The sequence below is a fragment of the Camelus ferus genome, chromosome 35 (genome assembly GCF_009834535.1).
Source record: "Camelus ferus isolate YT-003-E chromosome 35, BCGSAC_Cfer_1.0, whole genome shotgun sequence".
Classification (NCBI taxonomy): Eukaryota; Metazoa; Chordata; class Mammalia; order Artiodactyla; family Camelidae; genus Camelus; species Camelus ferus.
The window spans coordinates 26,864,239-26,882,465 of NC_045730.1; the positions used below are offsets into that span (position 1 = coordinate 26,864,239).

Here is an 18,227-nt window from a genome sequence, read left to right on the forward strand (position 1 = left end):
CTGGCTGTTCCCCGGTTACATCCTTTTACCAGTAATCTGGTAAGAAACGTGTTTCCTGAGTTCTGTGAGTCGCTCTAGCAAATTCATCGAACCCGAGGAGGAGGTCGTGGGAGCCTCTGATTTACAGTCCGTCAGTCATCCTGAGTTGGAGGGGGTCGTGGGAACCTCCAATCCGTAGCCAGTGGGTCAGAAGCACAGGGAGCAGCCTGGACTTGCCGCTGGCATCTGAAGTGGGGCATGGTCTTGTGGGACTGAGCCCGTCACCAGGGGAACCTGATTCTGCCTCCAGGTAGATGGTGTCGGAACCGAGCTGAATTCTTGAACACCCTTTTGGTGTTTGAGGATCGCCTGGTGCTGTGAGGGAAACCCCTCTCCAACCCCCTGGGAATTGGTCTCAGAACACCAAAAGAGGGGCTGTAACAGGTAAGAATTTGCCTTTTGATGAGACTTCATCCATGTACTTTATAAAAATTAATCTTTGTTAAAAAAAAAAAAAAGACCTAAGAATCATCTAAAAACCTGCCTACACCCACCCTCCCTCAGCCTCATCCAATCAGCCCGGAGATGCCCTGCAGATCCTACCTCCTCTGTGCCTCTGGGGCCCCATGGGCCCCTCTGCACCTCAACTCCCCAACCTTCGCCAGCCCGTAGCCCTCCTGGCAGGGCCACTGGCCGGCTCAGTAGCTCCCTCCGTGCCTCCAGGCTGGACGCTGCAGCTGGAGTGATTATTTCCACAAACAAGCCTGATTTCTCCGTGTAAAATTCCTCAGTGGCTCTCTGTAGCTTTCCAGATAAAGTTAACACTTTCTGATGTACACACATAAGACCCTCCATAATCTGGCTCAGCCAAGGACACCCCAAGGTCACTGACCCAACCCTTGGTGCAACATCCCTAGGACAGACACAGCCATGAGGCAGCAGGTGCTGAAGGAGCCGGCACTCCTGAACAGACGCCTGAGTTCATGGCTCTGGGCCTCCACCAGGACAGGCGGGACCCGGGCTCCGCCACCTTAGCCATCGAGGGAGGTGCTGACGGTACCTACGTGTGGGGTTGTTATAAGGACTAAACTAGACAGTCTAAGGAGCCCTTCGACACTGTCCCATGCTCAGTGAGTGCTCAGGATGGTATCATTATTGCCATTGCTCTCAGCCCCTAGCCTGACTCCAGGTGCCCCCCTGGCCCCGCCATCACGGATGCTCCCTCTGCCAGGTGACTCCTCCTTGTCCTTTGAAATGCAGCTCAAGCTGGACTGCAGGCACTGCTCCTCCTCCAGGAGGCCTTTCCTTCTGCCCACATCTGACTTCAGTGTCCCCATGCCCCGCCCCCCGACCACCACGCCGCACTGTATCACCTGTTCACATCTCCCACAGAGCGCTGGACTCAGGAATCTGTCCCCTGAGGGACACAGGCTGATCACAGGGCCTGGCTTTGACTCTTGCCTCATTGAATGAATGAATGATGCAGCAAAACCAGGGCTGGTCCCCTAAGTCTCCAGGCCACTGCCCTTTCCACTCCCTTCCAGAGAAGGTCTCAAAGCATTTAAATCCCAGAAGAAATGCACCAGGAAGACTCTGTCCGTCCTGAGTCTCCAGATACTCCACAAAACACCAGCTGAGGAATGAGTTATGGGAATCCACTTGAGAGGGCCCAGGGACCACCGGGAGGCCAGCGCCAGAAAACAGAAGATGCTCATTATGAAGCCAGTGGAATGAAACCCAGGTTGAGGGCGCAGGGAAGGGATCACATTAGAGAAAGAAAAACGAGGGCCAGGCAGGCAAACTACTTAAGCGGCCAGCTGGGACTAGAAGGGAAAGACACGCTAAATCAAACCCCTGACAGGCATTTGATGGACATTCAATTAACAGTTACAATATTACTAATTTACACAAAATGCCTAAACAGTACCCACTCCCCCCATTGTGAAGATCCTGTGTTCAGCGCCTCCCAGCTGTTCAGACATTCCTGCTAACACCACAGGGCCACCAGGCCACTGTGCCCATGCCCAGGGTAGACCCCATGGCACTGGGGCAGCCAGATCAAAAGAAGCTGGGGTGAAGGGAGGGCCTCGGTGGATGCCCAGGGCTTGGCTTGAGGTTGGGGAAAGGATGTTCAGCGCAGCATGGGCAGGGCGCTTCTGGAGCTGCGGAGACACAACCGACCATTCAAAGAGGCCAAAGTCAGAATCAGGCAATCAGCTCTGCTCTGCGGCCCGGGAGTCCACGCACACACGGTCTTTGGATGTCTCTCTCCCTCAGTCCACAGCGCTCCGAAGGTCAAATGCCTGCTGGGTGCACTGAGGCCTTTCTTCATGCTCAGAGCATCCAGAGATGAGGCAGGAGGAGGGTCTCCATTTGGGAGTAAAAGAGAGGAAGGGAGATGGCACCCACTTCCCAGGGACACCCCGAGGTCACTGACCCAACCCTTGGCATGGCAGCCTTGGGCCAGAACCTTGAGGCGGCAGGATGCGGAAGGAGCCAGGCAGAGCTCAATTCTAACAGGACCTCAGGCAGGCCCCTCACTGCTCTAGGCCTCAGTTTCCCACTTCTGTAAAACGGAATAATACTGGTGCCCACCTCAAGACCAGCTGAGGATTGGAGAGCATGGGTGCCGAGTGCTGGGTCCTCAGTGCTGGCGATTCTTGGTGACCGAGCACTCATTTGGGCAGGGCTGCAGGGCTGGTGCCCGTGGTGGGGGTGGGAGGGCAAAGGGAGGAGGGGGCGGAGGGCAGTGCGGGCCCTCATGCCACCACTGCTGATGGAGGAAATCCGAACGGTGCTGCAGGTACCACCCGCACACAAATCCCAAATCCCCGCACATTTCCTAAGCCCTCCAAAAGCCCAGCTTTAAGCAAAGCAATTTCCCAAGGAAAGCACGAGGGCTGCCTCCAGATATATGAAGGGCTGTCATGTCCCTTCTGCTTACACATCCCTGTTTTCCCTCTTGATCCTAAGAAGCGGGCCCAGCAGGTCTCATATCCCCATTCTATGGATGAGGAAATTCACACACAGAGAGGTTAACTGACTCCCTCAGCGTCACACAGTAGCAGGTCGTCTCTTTCTTAAATTATATTTTTTCCAGCCCATGATTCTCTTGGGACACAGCAGGACAGATGAATTATAGGGACAAAGATGTGTCTCCTGTAGGGGAGAGGGGTGGTGGCTCTGAGTCCCCTCAGCACCCAGGGCCCTCCCTCTCTCTCCCCCTACTTCCCAGACATCATGGAGCCTGTGATGTGTCCCTCGGTTTTCTTAGACTCTTCTTAGGTCTCTGCCCTGCCTGGCAGGACCTGGCTTGCTCTGGAACTCAGGTGTCAGAAACATAGGCACCCACTGGATGGCAGGCATGGGGCCTTGTAGGAAGCGACGTTTCACATTATGCATTTTAAGCACAGGTAATTGAAGCAGACGTTGGAGAGCTATTCCCCCGGCCAAACAGCCACCTCCTCAGCCTGGAGACGCTGCCACCGCCACCGGCGGCAAATGTGCTTTCAGCAAGTTGTAACATGCAGATTAATGACTTCCCAGACTGGACCAGGAACCAGGCCAGGAGTGAAGAGCTGCTCCCCTGCCCGCCCCACCCAGATAAGCCCTCCCATCCCACACCCCAGCAAGGACCCTGCAGTGGCTCAGTCCCCGCTGTCACTCGTCTCCACGAAGTACCCTTCCCCGCATCCTCTCCCCACAGGCCATCGACCAATTCATTTGCTCACCATTATTTTTAAAACTCAAATTTTACTAGCAGTGGAGCGTGAGCAATAAATACTAATACACTGTTCGCACTTGAATTAGCCCTGCATGTCCTGGGACCACAGGGCTGTTTGCCAAAGCCAGACTTGCTCCCCACCGGCACTTTGCGGTCGGGACACAGGCCTTCCAAGGTCATGGACTCTCAGGTGCCAAGCAAGGACAGGGAGGTGCTCTGAGGACTCACACTTCGGGGCTCCCTGATTTCTAGGCAGGGAATGGAGCTTCCTGGAAGGAAGGGCAGCAATGGTGGGGCTGCAATGCTAAAAAAATGAACTGGATCCCAGCTCTGCTGCTTATAAGCCAGGTGACTGGGCCACATCCACTTAGCTACTCTGAACTTTCATCTCCTCATCTGTAAAGTGGGCCAATAACACCCACCTCCCATGGTTGCTGGGGGGATTAAATGAGAAACTGGCTATGAAAGCGTCTGAAAGCAAACTTGCACACAGTGGGCACGGGGAGCACGAGGGAGGGAGGCTTCCCTCCACCAGGAGCCCAGGGCCCCTGAAACCACTGCCACCAGTTCCAGCTCCGTGGAAGGATAAAGGATGGGCAGCGCCTTTCTGGGTCACCCCCAGCTCAGCGCCCAGCGTGGCAGATGGAGCAGTGGACAGTGCCCGTGGGGAGCGCTCAGAAGGGAAGGAGAGCAGGAGGGGGAGGGGCAGGAGCAGCGAGAGGCCCTATTCAGGCTGCAGGAGGCAGCAGGAAAGGGCTTCATGGAAGAGGAACAGATAAGCAAGAGTGATACAAAAGAAGGAAAGGAGGTGAAGGAAGGGGTTCCAAGCAGGTGGACAGCGTGTGCAAAGGTCCTGAGGCAGAGTCAATGCTACACTGGGGAACTAGAGCCAGCACTAAAGACTGGCACCTGCTACATGGATGGAATCCCTAAGGGAGGCCCATAGTCCCTGCCCTCAGCCAGCCTCCAGTCAAATAAGGGTGGCAGGGCTGACATACTGGAGATAAACTTAAGACAAAAACAACCATAAACAACCATCACTTGCTAATGCACTTCCTCTATTCACAGTGTGTCCATCCTTGCTGAGGGCTGGGAGGTAGCCATCAAGAGCTGAAGGGGTTAATCAGGGCAGGCCTCTCAGAGGAGGTGAGCAGCTCAGCTGGAAGGAAGCCTGTCTGGTCTCCAGTACTCTGAATGACACCACCAGGCCCTCTTTTCCCCAAATGATTGGAAACCTTGGACAACAATAAGGCTTTAATCTGCTTTGCCAGTTGCATATAAACGCAAACACATTGCCATCTCTCTCCCACTAGACAAGGCCACAGGGCAGAGTTGCTTAGTCTGAGTTCGGCTGACTTGCTTAGCCAAAGAATCAAGGCAACAAAAGTGCCTGGCTTCCCATCTTCCTCCCAGCCCCCAGCCCACCCTGGGAAGATGCAAGCGTGCCCCGAGCTTCTCCAGCTGAGCAGTAAGGCCTCTGCGAAGATGCAAATCCCCCACCACAGGCTCGGAAACTGGTGAGGGAATTCAAGTTATGCATAAAAGCTCCCCCCTCCCCTCGGGTGCTGGGAGGAGAAATACTGCCAAATCTCCCTCTCACCCGGCAGGGATCTGCCCTGGAGGGTTTTAATTGAACCCTGGAGCCTCCACACAGCCTCCTCCCTACCGAGACCCTTGGAGATGCCCTCCCACTCCACCAGCATGGAGCACAGCACCGAGCACAGCACGGAGCACAGCACGTCTCGCTGCTCTCCAGACAAATGCCTCCCTTCTGGTTCCTGCTTCCCACTTACTCCCATCCTGGAGGCATCTCCAGACTGGGACCCGCAGGGGAGCAGCTGTTCTGCACATTCCACCCCAAGCTGTGAGCCAGCAGGACCCTGGCACAGTCAGGGTTAAACGACAAGCCAGACCCAGGAAACGCCCCCCAGTTAGCCCAGGAAGGGGTCCGGGCAACATTTAGGTCCTTCCTGCTCCACGGAGAATGCAGCTCTGGAGTCAGACCTGCTTCTGAACCTACCTCTGCCCCAGGCTAGCTGTGTGACTTTGGGCAACTAATACAACCTCTCTGAGCCTCCAGTCTCCCCATTTGTAAAACAGGGGCTGTCGTAAGGATTAAATGAGAAAATGCATGTGAAGGAATTGGCACACCGCCTGAAATATTCCACAGAAAGCAGCTGTTTATAGTAACGTCATTCCGAGTCTCCTCTTGGACATTCTGTCAAACGATGGCCATTATAACCTGACCATTTTAAGCATTATAAGCACTTTATTAAAAAAAATTTTTAATTGAAGTGTAATGTACATACAGAAAAGTGCACAAAAGTGTAGAGTTCAGTGAATTGTCCATAGAACCAGCTCTTGGATCAAGAAACAGCATTATCAGTACTCTAGAGCACCCCACCACCCCTGGCCCCCCTTCCAAGGGTAACTCCTCTCCTAATTTCTATTACCGCAGATTACTTTGACTATTCTGGAATCTATATAAAGCCACCCAGTATGTACTGAAAGCACCTTATTTAAGAAGCCCTTCCATAGATGTTAACCGATTTGCTCTTCCCCAAGCCCTAGCAGATAACGCTGTTTTATTACCCCATTTTATTGCTGAGCAGAGGCTTCAGACATGGTAACAGACTTTCCCAAGGCTGCATAGTAAGTAAAGTGGTGGGGACTCCAACCCCAGGCTGCCCAAGGCCCTCTCCTGTCACCTTTCTACCACTCCAGGCTCCTTTCCACACATCACACCAGACTCCCCTACCCCCATGCTGCAGGGAACCCCCTCCTCCAGGAAGCTTCCTGGGATTGCTCAGAGAGGAGCCGTCAGCCTGTCCTGCTCTGCCCATTTCAGCCTAGACACCGGGTCTCAATACGCTGCTAACCTGGGAACGTCCCTGATGGGCATGTGTCCACTGCCTGCTGTGGGTCTGCACCATGTCTCTGCCTGTCTCTTCACCTCATGCCTCTTGGGGGTCACAACTCCCAGAGGGCAGGGCCTGCTCCATGGCTCGTTCTCTGCTCTGCCCAAGACAGAGGGGCTGGCTAGTCGCCGGGGAGAGTGGGGACACAAATGGTGGGCCAGGTAGGGAGCAGTAGAGCAGGGCGCCAGCTCCACTGGTTTGATAAGAGGCTCCTGGAGAGTCCACCTAGTGAGAGGCATGAGACAAGAAAGAACCAGGGGCCAGGGGACCCCATTTCTAATCCTGATGCTGCAAGTCACGTGACCTTGGGCAAGTTACTACCTGAGTCTTGCTTTCCTCACTTGTAAAATGAGATGATTGGACTAAATCTGACCTGACAAATGCATTGCACCCTGTGCCCGCAGCAGACATCCCAAGTCAACCCAGGCCCCGTCCTAGGGACATTCCGCCGCAGGCCCCTCTTAACCCAGCGCTGCAGGTACCCAGGCCAATCAGCAGAAGTGGGCACAGGAGAAAACCTAGCAGACACCACTGACCGTGGCCGGCACCGGGCGGCAGGAGTCACGGGGGCTCTGCATCCACAGTGCTGCTCCTGACCATGCCCCGAGATCCAGGGATGAAAGGTCAAAAGTGTCTCAGCTCACGCTCTGAATCCTGGGGCCCTCCATCCCTACACAAACGCAGTCCTTCCCTAGGTCCTCTGCTCCCACAGTCCCTAAGCCCCACCCTGCACGCTGCCCTCACATAACTAACTCTTCCCAGGAACAAATGAATTCTGTGGGCACAGGGCCCCTGCTCACACTGCGTGTCTAGAGGAACAACCCTGGGGCTCAGGCCTCTGCTCCCAGGCCTCCTCTGCACTCGTGGGAGCAGCAGTGCCCCTCAACCCTGATCTGGAGGTCTGAGCTCTCAGCACACAAGCCACCTCCACTCTCATTGGACACCCCTGTCTGGTCCCCTGGGCCTATAACCCAGCAGGACCCTGTGGGGCCTTCCAGGGTCAGACCCCTCCTCCATACCCCTTGCTGCAGCTCCTCTCTGAAGTACCCAGATAACAGTATCTCATGTATATTTCCTGAGTTTTTCAGATGCTAAAACCACCACCAAAGGGAAGAAATTAACTACCTGATGACTGACAGCACGTGGCCCCAGACCGTCTGGCCCCTAGGGGTTGACAGTGTTGACCGCCCTGTTACCTCTATGTCAACCAGTTAGAGAACTGTGCACGAGTCGATCACGCCCCTCGCGACCCGCCTCCCTGACCTGGCCTTTGTGCTCTGCTGAAACCCTTCAGGGAGCTCAGGGTTTTCTGGGGCATGAGCCATCCCGTCCTCCTTGCTTGGCCCTGTAATAATCATCTCTCTGCATCAAACTTCAGTGTTTCAGTTTGCCTGGCCTCATGGTGCGGCGGGCATGTGAACTTGCCTTCGGTAACAGGCCCCTGGTGCCATGCTCAGCTGGGTTCGAGGAGGAGCTGAAGTGCTTGGGGCCAAGGTCCCGTCAGGCCAGGGCTGCCCTCTGTACTGGGTCAGTTCCATTAGGGGCTGCGTTAATCCCACGATCCACCAGGGAAATGTGCTCTGAGATCCACAACTAACCCTTTGATCCAGTAGGTCTCTGAGTTGAAGCAGCCCTCCCAAGATTTCCGGAGCCGAGGCTCCACCATCCAGGGCCTCTGCGCGCAAGGGGCTCCCCAGAGAAGCCATCCATTCAACAAGTATGCATTGAGCACCTACTACATGCCGGTCCCGTCCTAGCTGTGGGGGCTGCAATGCTGAGAAATGGACATAGACCCCGTGCCAGGGGAGCTCAGGTCCTGGGGAGACAGACGATGACCTCTGCTGACCTCCCTGAAGCATCCAAGTGTGGCCTGACCTGTCATGGTCACCAGCCCTTGGCCCTCTTCCAGGTGAGCTGCTTAAGCTTCTCCCGGGCAGGGGCTGGAGGCTGGAGCAGAGACACCTACTGGCTCCCTGGGGAGGCACTGGCCACCAGGAGAAGCCATGTGTATAGAAGAAAAGGGGTGATGCTATGTATGGTCCAGCCGTGTGACCTCAGGGTGCTCTGGGAGCATCCATTCCCTCCTGGGTCAAATGGAACCAACAGTGCCTATCGTGCAAGGCTGCGGTGAGGATTTGCCAAGACATATGAGGACGGACACTTGAGACGCGGCAAGACGGACAGCACTGCTGGCCCAGGAACATGGGACAAAGGTCGGCTCCACCCCAGCTCCTGAGGCCCAAGGTCAAGTCCTGAGCATCCGCCTCTGCCAACCTCCCTCCCCAAAGAGGAGCTCGGGGGAGGGGCCTGCCCACGAGCAGCCAGCCTGGCCGGATGCATGGATAGAAATGCACTTCCTCGGCTGGCTTTCCACTACTCATGTCATCCCACTGCCTTGCTTACTTCTGACCTGCAGCCTACCTGGCAGGTCCACGCTCCAGCCCGTTTACTCTGGCCTCTGCCAGGACCCCTGCCTGTCAAAGGAGAAGGGCAGGCGGCTGTTTTCAGCCAATAAACTGGGCGAGCTTTCTCCACCTACTCGCCTACCCTTAGAGTTGGGTCATCAGAACTTTCTCGCCCACTGGTGGGGTGTCTGCAGCATCACCCAGTCCCACAGGAGCACGTGGTCACCTCGGTGCTCAGACCCCTGCCCCCAGGACCTGAGGCCCAATCCATCCTCTGACAGATTCAGAAGATACCTGTGCACATATTTACTAAGGGCCCAGCCCAGGGGCGAGCTCACCCCGTGCCCCTCTGAGGCCGTGCCTGGCACCCAAGAGGCACTCGGGAAATGTGTGCTGACCAAGGATCAGGCACCAACCTGCCCAAGAGGCCAGTCCCAGCCTTGCACATTTCCTGGAGTCCCCCCCCACCCCCCCCTCCAGGCCATCATCTTCCTGCTAGGGGACTCTGGGGAAAAGCGTCCTGGACAGAAGCCCAGGTAGGAGGAGACTGAATCCTGGCTTTGCTTCTTGCTGATGACATATCTTTACATCCCAAGGACGGGAAGGGGAAGAAGGGGCTCCAAGGAGGGGTGCGGAACAAGGACCCGTGGGAAGTAGACTTGGCTCATTATAAGGCATTGATGGACCTGGGACGGCTGGATTTGAACCCCGTGCCATCTGGTCTAGGAGCGCCACCACCGCCCCACACAGCCGCTGGACGAGGAACAGGGCTGCCCTGCTCGGGCTACCTGACAGGCAGAGAGAAGCAGCGAGCTGTCCCTGAAAGGTGACAGCGACACTTCATCCCCAAACCCAGCCCCCTACTCAGGAGCCCTGCCAGGCTGAAGAGCAGAAACCACTTCAGCTGCCCCGGCCCCCGGGATGTGCCTCCACCACCCTCCTCGGCCTCTTGAACTTCTCTTTTTTATTAAGTGTGCCTCGTAGAAGCATCTTAACCTCCTCTGGGCTGTTCCTTGGAAATGTCACTCAAGTGCACCCCTTCTGCCGTCACCTCCAGGTCCTCACCCCTCTTTGGGTGCCTGAGGATGCTGAACGCCTTCTCTTTGGCTCTCAAGGTCCTGTGGACTCAAGTGAGCTCAGCCCCACCCCTGCCCACCCTTCTCCCCTTAGGCAGGACCCTTCCTCACCTGCCCCCTCCCTCCTGCCCATCACCAAGCTTCAGGACACCCCTTGTCCCTGCTCAGCCCGTGCAGCCCCTCCTTGCCGGGAAGCCCTTCCTCCCGGTCCCTGCTAAGTGTAAGGCAAACCCTATTTTATGTAACCAAATGTTATAATCCAGTCACAACCATTTCTTACATTCCTACTAGGAGCAGGGGCCGATTTATGGGATGCTGAAGGAGAGTGCTTGCTCTGTTGGAGGCGAGGATGTGAAAGGCACCAGGCAAAGGCGACACTCGGGGCACTTGTCAGCTGAGTGCGGGGACAAACAGGGACCGGGGATTATCCACAGCAGGCAGGAGCTGGGAGCTAAACCACAGAGGCAGCGTGGGAGGAGCCCCCTAGGGGAGGCTCCGCGGGCCCCTCCTGGGCTGCTCATCACAAGGGCAAACCACATTCCCATCGTGCACACATTCATGCCAACAACAACCCTTTGAGGCAGGTGAGATCATCCCCATTTTACAGGTGAGGCAAGTGAGGCTCAGAAAGGTTAAGTGATTTGTTTTAAGTCACTCAGGAAGTGACACCAGGATAGGAACCCAGGTCTGCCTGACACTGAGCAGCTGAAGCTGCCACCACTTCCTGCTGGGACTGAGGGTCGGGGTGTTGGGGGGGGGGCTTCCCAGGAAAAGGTGTAGAGGGCCTCGGGCGAGGGTGGGCAAAGAGGGGACAGAGGGTCACATCCAGAGGCATAAAGCTGGGGCCAGCCCATGGATGCCATAAACTCCAAGCCACCATCTGGAAACTCCATGCAGGAGCCCCAGGGCCAATGAGCCTCTTGTGACCAGGTCGCATGTTACCTTTGCAGGAAGGCAGGTGCGGCATCAGGGTGCCCAGGGAGGAGGCTGTTACCCTTCCCCAGGGGTGCACCACTGGAGCCCCAGGTGGGACGGTGATGGGGGGGGAAAGGTCAGGCTGGGCCCCGGCAGTGCCCCAAAGCACCGAGGCTGAAGCGATACGGTGCAGGAGAGTGGGCTGGGGGCGCTGCGTGCCTGGGAGAACCTGGAAGGGGTCCAGAGGAAGTGCCGGTCTGGGGCGGGGGTGGCAGGGCGCTAATCTAGGGGCAGGGAGAATGCAGAACCAAGGACCGGCCAGGCCCCAGACCCAGGGTGGGGGCAGGGAGCCAGCCACCCCCCCACCCAGTGGGAGAAAGTGTTGAGCTGACAGACAGACAGAAGCATGGGATATGACAGAGGGAGGGCTGAACAGCTGAGACTTTAAAAAGCAACAAGCAGGGGCACAAGAGCCCGGGGCTGGGAGTCCAGGGGCCTCACGGGTGGCGGCAGAGCCTTGGACAAGTCACTTGACCTCTCTGAGCCTCAGTTTCCGGGGGATCGATAACCGTCCCCGCAGGGTGCTGGGACAGACGAAGTGCTTGTCTGGTTCAGATCCAGTGAAGGAATTTTTCTAAGAAGCATTTGGAAAACTGCAGAGCTCGATCCACACATAAGGGATGCGTACTACGCAGAAGCAACAAGACATGCTCTCTCCACACACGTTCCCGGCCACTGCCCGCCCGCACCAGCCACATGGCCACCGGGCCCCTCCTCGCTGTTCCTCTGGTTTTCCAAGCGTTTTTCCCGCTCACCCAGGGCAGGTCTTCCTGCCCTTCTTCCTTCCTTCCGTCTCCACTGGGCTGAGACCCACACTGGGGGCGGCTGAGGCTCTCAGGTCCAGGAGGCCCTGCATCCCGGCAGCTGGGACCTTCTCCCGCGAGTCTCTGCCTCTCTCCCACCACGCAAAGTTCCCTCTCCATCCTCAAGCCAGACCAAGAAGCAGACCTGGTCTCTAGGAAGAACTTTTGGTGCTGGGGAGAATGCCAGCCAATGATCAGGACGCCTAGGGGACGGGGAAAACATAGAAAACCAAAATCTCCTGTCACCCCCCCCCACTAACCCCCGCCTCCTCCCCACCAGGCACTCCCAAGAGCTCCAGGGACCAGCCTCCTCTCTGGTCTCCACTGGCAGGTCCAGAGGAGGACAGGCACGGATGGAGCTGGAGAGGCAGGCGGGAGGCTGGTAGGCAAGCCCGGGCCATAGCTCCACGGAAGCCTTGATCCACAAGAAATGAACAAAACACGGAAAATTAAACAAACCCAGACACTGTAATGTGTGCATAATTAGATTAACTCTCCAAAGGGTTGTGACCTTGAGGAACACATCCAGCCAGTGAGGAAAATAATAAACCTGATTAATGCCAAGGCATGAGCTGCAGCTTCAGCAAATACAACGAGCCTGACGATGCCCAGCAGAGTTCCTGGGGCTTCCTCCCCGGTGGGGCTGGAGCACAGCTGACCTCTCCAGGCCCTCACCCTATCACACGTGCACAGACGCTCAGCGAGCAAGCAGGACCAGATTTCCCTCTCAGGCACCCGCTGCCAACCCAGACAGCCTCTATCCCAGGGGATGCCATACCCACTGATGGCAGGTGCTCCTAGAAGCATCACTGTCACCCAGGTGACCCACAGGGAGCTTAGGTGAAGGTAGTTCTCTTTGTTCCTGGCAGGGCTCGCGGCCAGTCCTGGGACCTCCCAGCCTGGACTCGAGAGACGCCTGCTGCCTGGCACAGGGGCCCAGCCAAGCCCAAAGCTGCCTCCTCTCTCCAGACAACCCAGGCCCTTGGGAGACATGCCCAGGAGAGCCACTCTCAGGGAGGCAGGGAAGTGGCACCTCATGGCATCACCAGACAACAGCACCAGGAGGAAGATAGCAGCACAAAGTAGAGATGCCAAGAGCTGAGCAGCCAAAGGTCCGGCGAGGGAGAAGCTCGGCCGCATTGCCCGGCCACTGCCAGGCTGGCGGGCCAGCCTGCCCAAGGCCTCCCCCAACCGCCAGCTCCCCCACCCCAAAGGCCCTGCCGACACTCCCTGGGCTCCAACTCCTCCCCTCTCACTTTCTCCAGCTCAAGGGAGCCAGGGAAAGAGACACAGGTGCTGTCGGTGCCTTGAAACCCCCGTCCCAGCTGTCGCAAGCTGCCTGGCCAGGTCTGAGCAGCTCACCAGAGCCCTCACTGGAGAGAAGCTCAGTCAGCTCCCCTCCCCCTTCGCCTGCCCAGCCCCCTCCCCCATCACACGCCCAAATGCAGGTCTCTAGAGTTTCTCCCTCACTTCCCACTCGGGTGAACGAGGGTGGGATGGGTGGGAGCCCCATTAGTCCAGGGAAAGAGGGTCATTTCTGATAGGACGCTGCTCCGCCCAAACCAGACGGCGTGTAGAGTTGGGGGGGTGGCCGGAGTCCAGAGCAGGGGCCGGGGCAGTCGAGGCAGATGGCAATGAGGCAAGGGGAAGGGGGCTTCGTGGGCTCCAGGGCTGAGCTGGCACGGGGCACTGCAGCCGGGGACTGGGGCGACTGGACAAGCGGAGGGGGACGGAGTGCGGGGGAGAAGCGCCGGGGCGGGGAAGGGGCCGTCATCCCTGCAGGGGGCAGAGGCAGAGCTGGGAGTTGTACAGGGGCGGGGGGAGGACCAGAGCGGGAGGACGGCAAGCCCGAGGAAGGCATGCGGAGAGAGGGAGACCTGGATGGAGACTGAAGGAACTATGGGCTCAGAGCGATGCGGGTTCGGAGCCCGATCCGGAGACGCAGGGGCCGGAGTGCAGGGGACAGGCTGGCTGACGGCGGGAGAGGGGAGGAAGGGCGCAGGGGAGGGTGGGGGCGGGGGCCGGGAGGGCAGGAGAGGCAGAGACGTCAGAAGGAGGGGGTACGGGCGCAGGAGGGGGCGCGCGCGGGGGGCGCGGGGGCAGCGCAGGTGCGGGCCGGGGGCGCCGCGGCGGGCCCTGCCCTTACCTGGGCGGCTCCGCACTCCGAGGGCTGCGCTGGGGCCGGGCGCTGCTCCGCCGGCCGCCGGACTGTTTTCCTTTTTCCCTTCTTCCGCAGCAGCCGCGGCGGCTCCAGCGTGATCCGCCGGCAGCTGAAGGCGGCGTCTGTGTCCGGCGGCGACCGAGCGGGGAGCGGGCGGCGCGGGAGGAGCGCGGCCGAGGCGCGGGGCGCCGCCCGGCGGGCAGCGCGGGAACTGCGGCGGCCCGCGCACACCTGCCCCGGGTGGGGTGGGGGGGGGGCGCCCCTTCGGGGCCCGCGCGTCCAGCGGCCCGCACGCCCTCGCCGCCCGCCCGCCGCCTCGCCCGGGGCGCCCCGGGGCGGAGGCGTGGGAGGGGCGCGGCGGCGGCGGCGGCGGCGGGGCCGAGCGGCCGGGGGCAAACTTGCCGCCGCCCCGGGGGCGCCGAGGCCGAGCAGCCGGCGCGGGGCTGGGGACGCGGCGCCGGGCAGGGGCACGAGGGGCGCGCGCGGCCGAGTGGCCGCGGGACGAAGTGCCGGCACTGCGGTGGATCGACCTCCGGGGGACCGCGGCGCAGCCCGCACCCTGCACCGCCCTGCGCAAAGGGGCGCCCACCCCGGCCCCGAGGAGTTCGAGCCCGGCCCGCTTCGGAGGGCAAAGGGCGCCTCCTGGTGGGGCTTTGGGGAACAGCGCGAGGGACCAGCGTGCCGCTTACTGGGGACTGTGGCCTCAGTGGCGGCGAGGATGGAGAGCGCGAGGTTTAAGGGAGAGAAAAGAACAAACTGTTCCAGGAGGCGGAAGAGAGACAGCTTGCATTTAGTAGTTCCAGGGCGCTATTTTATGAATACAAACATCTTGGGAGGAGCTGTCATCCCCATGTCACGGATGAGGACCCCGAGGCTAGGAGGGTGAAGGGACCAGCCTAGGATCCCAAGGCTCCAGGTGAACGAGGTGGCTAGTGGAGGACGAAGAGGGCAACCAAGCTTTCTAACATGTGGTCATGGCTCATTTTACTGCGTCACAGCTGCCCTCAGGAGGATCTGGGGAATCGGGGATCCTGAGGAAGGCGGTCCAAGGACACATGACCTCCTCAGACTTGAGTTCCTCCTTTACCACCCACATGGTCTCTGTCTTGGGCAAACAACGAACTGATGACAGAGCCCTCCCATCTTCCACGCCTAGGACCCCACACTCAACTATCAGCCCACCCACAACCTCGTCATATTCTCAGCGAAGGGTTGGTTACCAGACGTCCTGGGTTGGGTCTTGGGCATGAAAGCATGATACTGGGACTAGAGAATATTCTATGACACTGCATTCCCCAGGGAGGGCTAACCACCGGGCTCTCCCACTCCTCTGCCACCCAGGCTGCAGGGAGGAATGTGGGTCCCAAGAGTCCTGGCTTCCCATCCCCCACCTCCACGTGCTGGGCTTGGCGAATGCTCCTTAGGGAAAACAGCCTGTGCACCTCTTGTGTGCCAGGAGTGCACCTACTGTGTGCCAGCACTACGGCACTTACATGAATGTGGTTTCCAATAACCTCACACCACCTTTGCAAGGCAGATGTGAAGGTGACACTATCCCCATTTCACAGATGAGGAAGCTTGCTACAGTTTAAGATCCCCCATAAGCCAGCTACACCCTGGGGTGAACAGGCTGCACAGAACTATTTCTAATTCCAGCTGTATTCTCTCATGTGAGACCTCGTTTGCAAAGAGGACAAAAGGCAGCATGGGCCAAGCAGAAAGCACCCTGGAGAGTGAGGGGCATCCCTGGGACCCTGGGCAAGTGACTTCATATCCCTCCGTTTCATTGTCCACGTGTATAAAGGTGAGGGAAGCTGACTGAATAATCTCTACGTTTATTTCAAAGTCTGAAATTCTGAGCATGGATCCTGCGCCCTTTTACTGGAAGGATGCAAATTCAGTGGGACCACAGAGGTTTACGTGTTTGGGAAGAAACCTACGGTCTGTGTGAAGTGCATCATCTTATTCCTTTGCCTGGTGAGCTCCTCCTGTACACCAGGGCGGTGGGAAGTTGCTCTCGGCAAGATCCGAGGGACGGCTGATGGGTCTGGAGGTAGCCGCACTGTGGTCTAATAAGGACCCCAGCTTCTCCTCTTCCTGCAAGATGATTCTGACTTTCCCTTCCCTAAGGCCTGTGCCCCTAGAAGCCAGGGGCCCTCTAGCAGTCAGAAGGTGGGCAGCAAGGCCAGCCCCACCCAAGTTGTCCCCCACCACCTTCCTGTCTCTTCCTTCTGCTACTGAGTGCAGAGTTCTGGGTACTCCCTGCTTGTGGTCCACTTTCTGTACTTCTGAAACTCAGTGCCATGTGTCAATCAAAATTTAATTCCAGGCAAACTAACTTCCCAAGCTTGACTGCGGGTAGGGCTGGGGCAGGGGAGGTCAGTCCAGACAATTTTGGATTCTTCAGCAAGGCTCTGTCAGAGGGGAATGAGGCCAGCCTGGCTGAGCTCTATTTGAGGCTGACACCTTGAATGAAATAGCAGAAGGGTTGGAAATGGGACTCCCTCCCCTAGAACCTCTTGTCTGAAGCATCCCTGACAGCCAGCTGCGGGGCGGTGCTAGGCAGGTTACCACGTGCTTGGGTGTCATGGTTAAATCCAGTGGATTCGAGCTTTGATGGCTGGGTCCACAGGAAGGAGCTTGTTCTCCAGATTAGTCAGCTTCTTCCTTCTTTGTATTTGCTTGAGGTATATCCACGGAGAATCCTTGATCTTAAATTTACCAGCCTGCCTTTTCCAAAAGCCCCTCTGAAGGTTCATCACAAGTTCATAATGGACCCATTGCATAAGTGGGGCTGACTCGGGCACACAGTGACTGTGCAACTTGTCCTCACTTGCTTAGTGGCACATGCCATCCTCATGTCACCATCTCTTAGAAACTGTCCCAACAGTCTTCTAACTGACCTCCCTCCAACACATCCACAAATGGCTGCCATTTAAGCTACTTTACACCCTGGCTTAAAACCCTTGCACAGCCTTGTATGGCCTCTAAGGTGAAAGTGAGCCCCCCGCTCCTTAGCACCGTACATAAGCTCTCACTCACTTCTCCTGTCTCACCCACCTCCTGCTGCTGCCCACCTCACGGTCCAGCAATATTTAGTGTTTCTTCCCTGGTCCTCCAGTCTCATGCCTCCGTGCCTTTACCACATTGAATTCTGCCTAGAATCCATCTCCCACTCTCACCTCCACCCCTGATACGCACGGATATACAGCTTCCTATTTACCTTTCCAAAGTCTTCCCACTGGAAGTTCCCCTAACCTGCTGTCTGGTCCCTTCGCAACAGAATCACTCACTCCCTTCGTTAGACCCACTTGCCCTCAGCAGAGCTTATGCTTCACCAAGTGACCATGAACTTGTTCTCCTGGGTTTATTTTTAGCTTCTTCCTTCTTCAGATTTGCCCCAGGTATATCCACGAAGACTACTTGATTTTAGGTTTCCGTACCGCTCTTTTCCAAAGGCCCCTGTGAAGGCTGTCACAGGGTCGTGGGGGTAGTGTGCTGTGGGAACAGCAGAGTGCCTAGCGCAGTAGACACAAGTAAAGGCGTTCAGTGAACGAAAGGACATGGAGCAGGAATTAGTGGGACTGCAATTCCGGCAAGTCAAACTGGCGTCTGCGGACAGTCCAAATGAGTCAGACACAGTGACCTAACTGGCAATATGAAGCGTTCGTCCTCGCTAAGTTGAAGCCTTCGCAAACCTAAGCTGAAGTTGGGGTTCACATTTGAGAGAATGAGTCTGAAGGAAGCAAGAGCCTGATTGAATATCCTTCTTGCCACACAGTATTCAAATGCAGGAATCCCGCCACAGGACTACACTCAAACTCCAGATTAAATGAAAATATACCTCTGTGTTCTTCTTGCCACCTGGGATGGGGGGCTTGGGGATAAATGTTTCATTCCTAAAGAATGATGTCTAACAGAACCAGTTCAGAAGCGGAATTGAGATTAGAAAGAGAACTGTTTGTGGATTATACTTTGATTTTCGCTTGTGCCTCGAAGGATGCGATGGTTTTGCCTAATGACATTAGCAATGGTTTTGCCTAGTGACTTGCCTTATGGCCAAGTGTTGGCAAAGAGCAAATATACATGCATGTGGGTTCAGAGGTGCACAGCCTTCAGGCCTCCCAGCGGCACCTTGCTCAGCCTAGCTTGCTGCAGAGACTACGTCTAATGGTAAAAAGCCCCA

At 57.2% G+C, this 18,227-nt stretch overlaps 1 protein-coding gene across 1 annotated transcript in view; it reads right to left on the reverse strand.

Moving 5' to 3' along the window:
• The window catches only part of LOC116661543 (nascent polypeptide-associated complex subunit alpha, muscle-specific form-like), a 76,010-nt gene extending 60,873 nt beyond the window's left edge, over positions 1–15,137 (reverse strand). The window contains exons 1-2 of the mRNA XM_032473840.1: positions 15,030–15,137; positions 14,027–14,797 (exon numbers count right to left, since the gene is read on the reverse strand). Of these exons, the coding sequence (XP_032329731.1) occupies positions 14,027–14,797; positions 15,030–15,137 (879 nt within the window). The remainder of the gene's footprint in view (positions 1–14,026; positions 14,798–15,029) is intronic.
• Positions 15,138–18,227: the final 3,090 nt, after the last annotated feature.